Genomic DNA, 11,702 nt, shown 5'->3' with positions numbered 1-11,702 from the left:
CTTTCCCTTTTTTTTTTTTTATCTTTTATAAACAAAGTTTTTAAATTGTGGTTACTTCGGAACGAATAAGTGCATGTTTGAATTAGTGATGACTGATTTGTGTGATTTTATAATTTCAGGTTAGACTATGATGTTGCGGAACTAACATGGGAAAATGGACAAATTTCGATGCATGGCTTAGGGTTACCGAGAGTTCCGGTTAAACACTCAACAAACGCAGCTACCACTCCTAACAAAGATACATGGGAGAAGCCTCGTGCTAGTGGCACGTTGGAGTCCATAGTGAACCAAGCGACTACCATACCACACCGCGGAAAATCACCATTTTTCGCCGGTGGTGGTATGTATGGTAACGTGTTAGTCCCATGGCTTGACCCTCAAAGGGCCGCAGCCATATCTGCAACAACCAACGGTATGACTATGGATGCGTTGGTGCCATGCTCCAATCCCACAAAGGAGCAGAGAATCCAAACAATGGATTCAATCTCCAGAGTAGGGATTGGAACGTATATGGTTGGTGGTCCCACACCAGTGGGGTCTTGTAGCGCTGCCCCCGCCGCAACGCAGGAAGAAGGGGCCCTGGTTGTTGCGGCTGCGGTAAAGCGTGGAAGGGTAGCGCATGTAGTGGGGAGTGGGAGGGGTCAGAGTGTGAGTGGTAGTGGGACGTTTGGGAGACAAAGTGAACAAGTGACACTAGACACGTACGAGAGGGAATTTGGTATGGGTGGTTTTACTTCGACTTCAATAGCGTCTTTGGATAACACTAGCTCCGAAAAACAGTGCACAAAGACCACCGTTGACGACCATGATTCTGTTTGCCATAGTAGACCAACGGTAAGCGTCTCACATGATTGTGCTTTTGTGTCTCATATTCAAATCATAAATAGTTATATATTATTCTTATATAAAATATCCATAAATAGATATATTATTCTTTTATTAAAACTAGTTTTAAAAAAGTCCATATTAAATATGAAACTTTCAAATAGATCTATAGATAGACCTTTGATGGGTAGGGTATTAAAATTTCCTAAATTCACTAAAATCCGTTTTATTATACAACCCTTATTAGATAGATCCTCTAATTATATTTGGGGAATAATGAGTAGTTTCGATTGAGTATAAATGGTGGCTATTTTGGATATAAAGTAGTAATCATTCGGATTGCCTATATTTGCCAGCAACGCACCCTAATATATCATTGGTGTCTTGTTTGGTAGCCTTGAGTGTCTCTCTTAGCTAATTTTAGAAGGAAAAAAAGTCAATATCAAATCTTCCTAGCTCTTATTTTTCCATTCACATCCATATATAACATAATTATATTTCTTGATACTTGTATGTTAATTTAATGATTCATGATGACCATAGATGGAGGATGCTGACGTGGATGCTAAAAAAAGAGAAAATCGAAAATCATCCGTTTCCACTAAAAGGAGCAGAGCTGCAGCTATACACAATCAATCTGAAAGAGTAAGCATACAACAAATAATTTCTTTAATGTATTAAATGTGGTTGTCTAATATAATTATGGTTTAAAGGTCAACTTTATAATTTTTTTAAATTATTTTTTATTACACATTGTAATACTTCTATCTTTTAATATATTTTTTGAGAAATTTATATTAGACTTTTCTATATATATATATATATATATATTATTTTAACTATGAAACCAATTATTGGTTGTTCATTGGTTATTTTTTAATTGAAATTTCAGAAAAGGAGGGATAAGATAAACCAAAGAATGAAGACATTGCAAAAGTTGGTCCCAAATTCCAATAAGGTATTAGAATATATATTATACATAAAGTTTAGTTGCAACTAACTAGTGGGATTTTGACTAGCCAAAGATGATAGTTTATCTGTGATATTTGAGCCAATTATTTGGTATCTAATGGTCCCAAATTCACAACAGTTGCTATGATGTAACGTTAATTTTTGCTCGTTCACTTTCCTACACTTCAAGTAGCGGTCCCATGAGGATTCTGCACTAAAAATCTTCAGTTCACATTATTATTTTGTTTTCTTCTTCTTGGGGTCTTTCCGTAATTAAAGCAAACGATTTTAAGATGTGTTTTAGCAATATTAATTTCACGTAAACAACATATATTAGATGTATTGTGAAAAAATTATTTAGATTTTTTTGAGTTGTTAATATGATCCCGTAAATTTCATTATTTTTAATAAACTTTTATAAAATATTTTTTTTATTAATACAAAATTTATTTTATGCTAAAAATAATTAAGTTTACATTTGGATATTTTTTTAGAGATCTATGTCACACACCCAAATTTTTAAACTTATTTTTATGTTTGCTTACATAATTAAAATGATTGATACTCTAGTCCCGTTTTTCAAAAGTAATTTTATTCCATATATATGTGTCTCTTATATAGTCACAAATTAACATTAAAAGTTTAATTAATAGTCATATCATTATGTATGAGGTCACATAATTTTACTGCTGCTGGTCAGGCCATGATTCAAGATTTACTATTCTCCTTTAACATAAAATCATCACACATACAGATATTCAAAAACATAATTACGCACATACTCCTACTTCAACAAAATTACATCTACACGTGCTTTTGTGTAGAGTATAACTAGTTTACTTGACTTTTAATTTGTCTATTACTTGAATATTTTTATTACTTCAACTGACACGTCATACTTAATTAATTATTACTTTTCTAACTTTTACGTACTTTTTATTCAATGCATGATTAATGTTTGTCCACTTTGGACCACTAAGGTTTGGACCTTCGTGCACTGGATTGGTATCTCTATCCAACGTACATGACTAGAACCAAGCATATGTATAAGATTTAACTATCAAACAACTTTTTGTATATATTGTATTACCACTATACATATATGAAAAAAGTTGAGTATAAAAATATAGATTTAATTTATATATAATTGTGTAAAAATAATTTATATTATTATTAGATTATTATAAATATTTAACTTTTATTAAATTATATTTAATGTTACTATCTCTATAAATAATTATGATGTGATAATAATAAAAATATATATAAAAAAAGTGTTACATGATTTGTATCTAATTTATTTTAATTTAAATAGATATAATGAATCATTTTAAGGTTTGAAAAGATTATTTTCATCTTCAATAAAACACTAACAATATTAACAATACTAATAATTGTAAAATAATAAATTTATAATAATAATAATAATAATAAATAAAAGAGATGAAATATTTTATTCAAAATTATTAAAAGTTGTAAGGATCCCACATTAGAGCCTTAGAGACCATAGATGCACCCAACATTTTAATAAATGTACAATTTAAGTCTCCCATAAATGTTATTATCAAATTTAATAATTAATATTAAATGTTCTGACTTATGTGATAATTAATTTGTGGTCATCATTAACTTTTTGCCAATCTTATGGCTATATATATGTGTATTGTTTTCAGCCACCTGAATCCACACAAACTTAATCTCATTACTTGTTGTGACACTTTGACACATTAGGCTGTTTGGTGAGGAAACACCCAACTGCTCCCATCGAAATCCTTTGCAATGGTAGGGCCTAATGTTCTTTCATGACAAAAACATCGAGTCAATTAACATTTTGGCCACACCCAAAATAGTGGGGCAAAACAGATAGACAAATGAAAAGTAATATCCACAAGTGTATACGAAAATATTAAAACTGAATTATTTTTAATTAATCATTAATTTAACCATTAAAATTAAAATTACATCTCACATTATTGACTTATTTATTAGCATTTTGACAATTTTGTCCATTCGTCTTCTATGATCATTTTATTTTTCTTATATGTCTATGTCTATATTTTATGATCTTACTTTTGTGTACCTTAATTTAGTATGTTTTGTACTCTGTTTTTAATCTATATATATTATTTATGCATTAAAAAAACATATAATAATTTTTTCATTATTTATAATTGTTATATATTTTAATAATTAATTAATTATATACATATATTGAATTTATTTATGAAATTATGCTTGAGTCAAAAAATGGTATTATCTATTTGAACATTTAATTTTATGATACAGACTGATAAAGCTTCAATGTTGGATGAGGTGATAGAATATCTGAAAAATTTGCAAGCACAAGTGCAAATAGTGAATAGATTCAACATGTCGTCGATGATGATGCCAATGAACATGCAGCAACAACTTCAAATGTCGATCATGAATCAAATGGGTATGGGAATGGGGATGGGAATGACTGGGATGCCTATGGGTATAGGAATGGGGATGGGAATGGATATGAATACCATGAATCGAGCTAATATACCTAACATACCTGGAATGCCTCCTGTCCTTCACCCTTCTGCATTCATGCCTATGGCTTCATGGGATGTAGGCGGCAGCTGCGACCGGCTTCAAGGGCCTCCGGGAGCCACCGGGATGACTGACCCACTCTCCACACTTCTTGGATGCCAATCGCAGGTGAATAAATTGCATTTTATATAATTTTATCTATAAGACTTACATTTGAAAATTAATATATTTTCGTATTGTTAAATTAAATTGTTAATAGTTGAATAATGTATCATCTATGAACGAATTTTATCATATTTTAAATTTAACACCACTAAATTTAACACCACATGAACAAACTAAAAAAAATTATCGATCAAAATGTTTATAATACTGATATACATTTTTTAGGCTAAATTATATTTGCGGTCCCTTAACTTAATTTCAGTTAATGATTTAGTCATTTATCTTTTTTTTCTTTCGAATTGGTCATTTATTTTAATTTTAAGTGACAATTTAATATTATCAATAATGTTGTCCTTTTTTTATACAAAAATTCAAAAAAATCATCAAAATTTTCAAACAAAACTCACAAAAATTCATTATCATCTTCAATAAAATGCAAATTTAATCAAATTCATAAGTTAAATCTTTAAATAAACTCATATTTTCATTATTTATTTGATGTTGTTGGAGATGAAAATATGAGTTTATTTGAATATTTGAGTTATGAATTTGATAAAATTTGCATTTTATTGAATATGATTATTAATTTTATGGGTTTAGTTTGAAAATTTTGATAATTTTTTTTGAATTTTTATATAAAAAAAAAAAGATAACATTGTTGAAATTTTAAAACATAAAGTTAAGGGACCAACTCGGGAAAAAAAGATAACATAAAATATCAAATTGTCACTTAAAATTAAAATAAATGATCAATTCAAAAAAACAATTAAATAATTAAAACGTTAAATAAAATTAAGTTGAAGGATCACGTATCTAATTTTTAGTGTTATGTTTTTTAATTATATAGTAAAATTCTTATTTGTTTATTGATGTACCTGACATAGTTACTATTTATTTTAATAACTACTTTGACTTTCATTTTCGCATTAAATTTTTTGATATTCATTCTTATACCTTGTGTTTGAATGTCATTAATAAAACATCTTTTGCTTTTTAAAAACAAATTATGAATATTGAACTCAGTATTTTATTTAAATGAAATACAAATTTAAAAATTTGAATTTAATATATATATATATATATATATATATATATATATATTTCTTTATATATATTTATTTAATATTTATTCTGGAGAAAATATATAATGATTGAAAGACGTGTGAAGTTTCAGGACAAAGTAAAAAAAAAAAAATTAAATGTAAATTTCTTGTATAATGATTGAAAGCAACCTAGTTTTGCTGAACTGTCTGGGTAACGAAATTTGAAGACACTATTGATAAGGGTGTAGCAAACGGTCAAATCAAATTTATTGGGTGATTAATAGTGTTTTGGTTTGTTGGGATACTGACAATATTAATCAGGACTCTCTTTGGATTTTTTGTGATTGGTTCAAACTTATAATTTAAACAAATATAAACTAAAAGTTTACACTCTTAAAATTATTCTCTCTAAAATAGAATATAAATTAAAAATTAAATTAAATAAATAAATTTTTTAAATATTGTTTTTATTTGTAATTCATTTTAGAATAGTAAGTACACAATTCAACATATAAATTATTCTCATTTAAAAGTTTGATGCTCAATTTGGTAAATCAGTTCAACATAAAAGAGTTTGTTTGGAGTAGAAATTAAATATCTAAATATGATTTTGTCAACTCTATTGATTATTAAACAATGTGGATTACTTTTAGGATTGAGAGAAAATATATAAATTAATTTTATGTTAAATTTTAATAAAAATTAAGAAAAGTTATAGTTATTGTAAAAAAATATTTATAAAATAAGTAAAATAATGAATTATAATTGAATAATAATATAGAATTATTTTATACTGTGGGTGCATATCTATTGAATTCATTTTGATTTGAGTATTTTTATTTTATTTAAGATGCTAAAAACAAACATTGAGTATCATGTTTTGATGTATTAATTATATGCAGCCCATGAGCATGGACGCCTATAGTAGGATTGCTGCCATGTGTCAGCAGATGCAACAACCTCAAGGTCCGGGTCCTAAGAGCTGAGCTGTGCATGCCTAGTGTTCTACCGTTTTGTTGACTGCAACAAGATTTTATATATAATTTAATTTTTGAGAGAAACTAAACATGTATATTAATTAAAGCTCCAAAGCAAGTTATGAGAATAAATATACTGCCTTATCTTGGGGTTAACAACTTTTACATTAACATTAAATTAAATCTCTTGCTTTGTTATTTTACGTACCTTCAATATATCCATAGTTTGATTAAGCTTGCAAATCGAATAGTGTATTTGTGTTTGTTTTAAGGACCTGTTTTGAGTGGTTTTTACCAAGTCTAAAATAAATATAAGTTTTATTATTCAAAAAATATTTTTCCATATTTTATAAAATTTAAATATTATAAATTTATAATTTATTTATTTAATTAAATTTTAATAATAATTATTGAAAGTTGTGATTGTTAGAGATGGCAATAGACGACAATGGCCGTTGTGGAAGTCGAAGGAGGGCGCTAGGGGTTGGAGTGGTGGGTGACAATTGTTGGAATGAATGAAGGTGGTCGAGTGATGTGATCAAAGTGATAACCCTCAATTATTAGTTGTGATTTTTTAAAACAAAAATTATAATTCAAAAAAATTACATAAATAATTGATATCTCAACTATATTCAAATCTTAAAATCATAACCTATTATCACGTCTACTCCAATAAATATATTTTTTAAAAAAAGAATAAAGGAATTTTAAAAGATTATACCAAACTATAAAAAAAAAGTAAAGTGAATTGACAATAACTACCTCACTAAAAACCTTATAAAAAAATCTAAAAGAATAAAATCATTTTGAAGAAAAAAAAGGTGTAGTGTAAAAGAACCAAATGAAACCCATACTCAAGGAAGCCAAACATATTCCTAGTAAAAACCCTTTAAATGTTTGGAGGAATATTATCCATTCAATACATTTTAGTCACCTAAAGATCCAATGCAACAATCTTGTTAGCATATTGATTTCATTTTCTATAAATGTGAACAACAATAAAAGTCAACTTCCTAGTTTAAACGAAATCAATTCATGTATTTATTTTTTAATTGCCAAGAGAAAATTCTTTTATTCTTAAAAGCAAGGATAAAAAACTGAGTGCTAGTCTGAATCCACAATTGATGTCAACCCCTTTTGAAAGCCATATCAATAGCAACCACAATATTGAAAGTCATATCAATAGCAACTATAATATCTATGATCTCTGCATCGGGGCCAATCAAACAAATTACGAGGTCCGAAACAAATTTTAAAATAGTATTTTTTAATGTTAATAGTAACACTTTTATAAATTTATGATATTTTATTTAAATTTTATTTTTTGGGTTTTATGAAATTTAATGTAAAATTATTTTATAAATTATCATCATTATTTTAAACTTTTTATTGATATTAACAAAATAAATTTCTATATTAATTTACTGAGATAAGTGCCTCTATTAGAACCATGGGATCTTTCCAATCACCCAACTAAATTGGCTCTTAAAAGGTCATGCTTAACTCATATCCCCGATTTCCTTTTTATGGTTAAACCTTGGATATCTATTGATTATATTGCTCTTAGTTTTTGGACTTCTATCAATATAAAGTTTTTGCTACTAATAATATAAACGAGATAGTTCCTAGTTTATGGTGTCTTTTCTCCCATAATTGGACCCCTTACATTATTGTTAATACGAGTCAATTTCTCTCTTTTTCTATTTTGGTGAATGATTCTCTTATCAGTTTATGTGGTATTTATGCTTCAAGTTATATCAAGAGATGGGTATTTTAGAAATGACTAGAAAGTCAATACATATTTCATATATCAAAGCAGAGTATAGATAAACTTAACTACTAATTCTATTCTACTAGAGGCAATGCATACATACATTAAAACATCATTTAGAAATAAAGACCAAGTTTATATTTTTTTTAATAAAATCAAATTTGTTCTTAGCAAGAAATCTTGTAAAAATGTCAGCCCTCTAATGATCAATGTCAACAAATTGAATTTATAAAATACCCTTTCAGACAAAATCTCTAATAAAATGAAGTTTGCATTCTATATGTTTTTCCTTAGAATGCCGAATTTGATTCTTAGTTAAACAGATTGGTGATGTATTATGACAAAAAATAGGAATGTTACTCTCAAACAACTTATAATCTTCCAGCTGCATCCATAAGAGTTGAGTGTTGCATCTTACTGTAGAGATGTACTCAGCCTTTGCTGTTGACACGACAATGGTGTCTTGTTTCTTGTTTGACCAGGTGATAAGAAACGTACAGTTTCCACTGGTGCTTTTTTCTTTCAAGCTTGTCTCCAGCATAACATCACAATATTCAACTAACTTGTACTCATATGAAATCTTATAGAACAAACCCAAGTTAGTAGTACCTTTCAAGTATCTAAAGATCCTCTTATATTCTGTTAAATGAGATTTGTAAGACCCATAATTTTAAAGTACACTTTATGTATTTTTGCGTATTTTGGATTTTGGCTCGGAGGCTTTTTAGCCAAAGTTGTTAATATTTCGGAGTTTATATGATCAAAAAGATATTTTGATGCCGATTAAAATTACTCGTCGATAAATAAATTAAATTAAGTGCGGTGAATCTTTTACGTAGAATTTTATGCGTTATGGGTGAAATGGTAATTTAACCAATATCTAGTTGTTTTGAGATATTTGTTAGAAGTTATTAATATATATATATATATATATATATATATATGTATATATATATATATACCTATTTGTTGGAAAGAAAAGGAAAAGAAAAGAAAAGGATATAAAAAGGAAAGAAGGAAAAAGGAAGAAAGGAAAAAGAAAGGAAAGAAAGAGAAAGGAAAGAAAAAAGTAAAACTCCTTCTCCTTCCTCTGTCACGCGAAGCTTCTTCCTCCTTCCTCCATTTTTTGTTTTTCTTTGCTTCCTTTCTTCAAGATTAGAAACCCAAGGCTTGGTGGGTGATAGGATAAGGATTTCTTAACTTCACTCTCCCTCGTAGATTCGAAAACAAAGAAAAACGGCGTTAGGTTTTCTAAAACCGTCAAACACAAACCTCCCCGTTTCATCTAGATCTAAGCTTCGTTTCGCGAAGAGATAGAAGGGAAAGTTGCTCACTACCACGCTACGGTTCTAGTGAACTAAATTGCGAAGCAACGTTGCGAGCAGAGATTTTATTGGAATTACTCGTGGTACCGTGTTCGCACGTTAAAGCTAACGTTAAGGTAAGGGCTCCTTCCAAACTTTTAGTTTGCATTTAGGGACTTATCTGTGGTTGTGTGGAAGAGAATTTTGTTAGGGTTTGAGTATTGATTTGGGAGAAAATGAATCTAAGGCTTTACGGGTAAAATCTTAGAGTTAGGTTTTGGTTATATTGATGAATGTTTCGTGGAAAATGAATTTAAACTCATTTATGTATGATTTTGAGTAAATGAAACTTGTGGTGTTTGAGTGGTGGATTGTGTTGATTTGTGTTCGTCGTATTTGACGTGTTCTTAATTAATACTGATGAAATTTGTTGTGTATGGTTGGATTCTGTGGAAAAATGAATTAATGTGTTTTGGTATAAGTTGTGGATTGGATATGATAATATGTTTTGAGTTTGTTTGGTGTGGAATTTAAAAACCATTAGAGTTAAACGAGTATTAAGAATGGGGAATCTCTTAATGTCTTATTTACTTAATGTTTTGTTTTGAAAATCGTTTAAGTTAAATGAGTATTAAGAATGGGGAATCTCTTAATGTCTTGTTTACTTAATATTCGTTTTGGAAATCGTTTAAGTTAAAAGAGTATTAAGAATGGGGAATCTCTTAATATCTTTGGTCACTTAATAATTGTCGTTCGAATTGTAAGAGTTAAATGGGTATTAAAAACGGGGAATCTTTTAATATCTGCCTTTACTTAATGGTGTTTGTCCGTGAGAGACTACACCCCCGTGATAGGTGGTACGTTTACGATTTACGTTTTTGGTGAATTGTGCTGACCCGTGATAGGTGGCACCTTGGTAAACTGTACGGACCCGTGATAGGTTGTACGTTTGCGATTTACATTTTAGTAAATCGTGTTGACCCGTGATAGGTGACACCTTGGTAAACTGTATTGACCCGTGATAGGTGGTACGTTTACGATTTACGTTTTTGGTGAATTGTGCTGACCCGTGATAGGTGGCACCTCGGTAAACAGTACTGGTCTGTGATAGGCGGTACGTTTACGATTCCCGCTTTTTCTTTTAGTAAATCGTGTTGACCCGTGATAGGTGGCACCTCGGTAAACAGTACTGGTCTGTGATAGGCGGTACGTTTACGATTCTCGCTTTTTCTTTTAGTAAATCGTGTTGACCCGTGATAGGTGGCACCTCGGTAAACAGTACTGGTCTGTGATAGGCGGTACGTTTACGATTCTCGCTTTTTCTTTTAGTAAATCGTGTTGACCCGTGATAGGTGACACCTCGGTAAACTGTACTGACCCGTGATAGGTGGTACGTTTATGATTTACGCATTTTAGTAAATCGTGCTGACCCGTGATAGGTGGCACCTCGGTAATTGGTACTTTGGCCTGCGATAGGCGGTACAATTATGATTTACGGCCCTTCGAGGAGGGTTTTGGTTTGGAATTCCGAGTCCATGCATTTTGGCATATACGCATTGCATTAGGGTGCTTGGCACACGAGTCGTGTTTGAATCAAGTTTATGATTGAGTGGTTTGAATAAGGATGGTCGTGGTAATTGTGTTGGAATTGCTAAGTGTTATGTATTAATTATCGTGTGTGAGTGCGATGAATTGTAAAACTATTTCGTAACCCAATTCGTCGTGGTGATTGCGTGAGAATTGCTAAGTGTTAAGTTTTGGAGTTATGTATGAGTGTGATTGAATTAGTTTAAGTATTTTTTGGAAGAATAAGCAGGGAAATCGATTTCCCAATCGATTTGACGAGTTGCAGGGACTTCACTATTTTGACAAAATCGATTTGCCAATCGATTATGAAATATATTTTTCAAAACCCTTTTAAGAAATCGATTTGGAAATCGATTGACAGTAAGACATGAACTCAGCAAAACTGACAAAATCGATTTGGAAATCGATTGGCGTCAACACAGGGGCTCAATTATTCATTCAATCGATTTCCCAATCGATTGAATTAAGCCCAGAGTTCAGTTTTTTCTAAAAACCTTCACCCAAATCGATTTCCCAATCGATTGGCACATTGGAATTTCTTATTTTGAGTTAGTTGATCGAT

General features: G+C 29.9%; 1 protein-coding gene across 1 annotated transcript in view; it reads left to right on the top strand.

Moving 5' to 3' along the window:
• The window catches only part of LOC101492173 (transcription factor UNE10), a 6,946-nt gene extending 270 nt beyond the window's left edge, over positions 1–6,676 (top strand). The window contains exons 2-6 of the mRNA XM_004514178.4: positions 120–834; positions 1,369–1,470; positions 1,718–1,783; positions 4,063–4,461; positions 6,404–6,676. Of these exons, the coding sequence (XP_004514235.1) occupies positions 120–834; positions 1,369–1,470; positions 1,718–1,783; positions 4,063–4,461; positions 6,404–6,487 (1,366 nt within the window). The 3' untranslated portion in view covers positions 6,488–6,676. The remainder of the gene's footprint in view (positions 1–119; positions 835–1,368; positions 1,471–1,717; positions 1,784–4,062; positions 4,462–6,403) is intronic.
• Positions 6,677–11,702: the final 5,026 nt, after the last annotated feature.

The sequence above is a fragment of the Cicer arietinum genome, chromosome 3, assembly GCF_000331145.2.
Source record: "Cicer arietinum cultivar CDC Frontier isolate Library 1 chromosome 3, Cicar.CDCFrontier_v2.0, whole genome shotgun sequence".
NCBI lineage: Eukaryota > Viridiplantae > Streptophyta > Magnoliopsida > Fabales > Fabaceae > Cicer > Cicer arietinum.
Note: the sequence above shows the minus strand (reverse complement) of the source record. Positions and strands in the feature narration are given on the sequence as shown.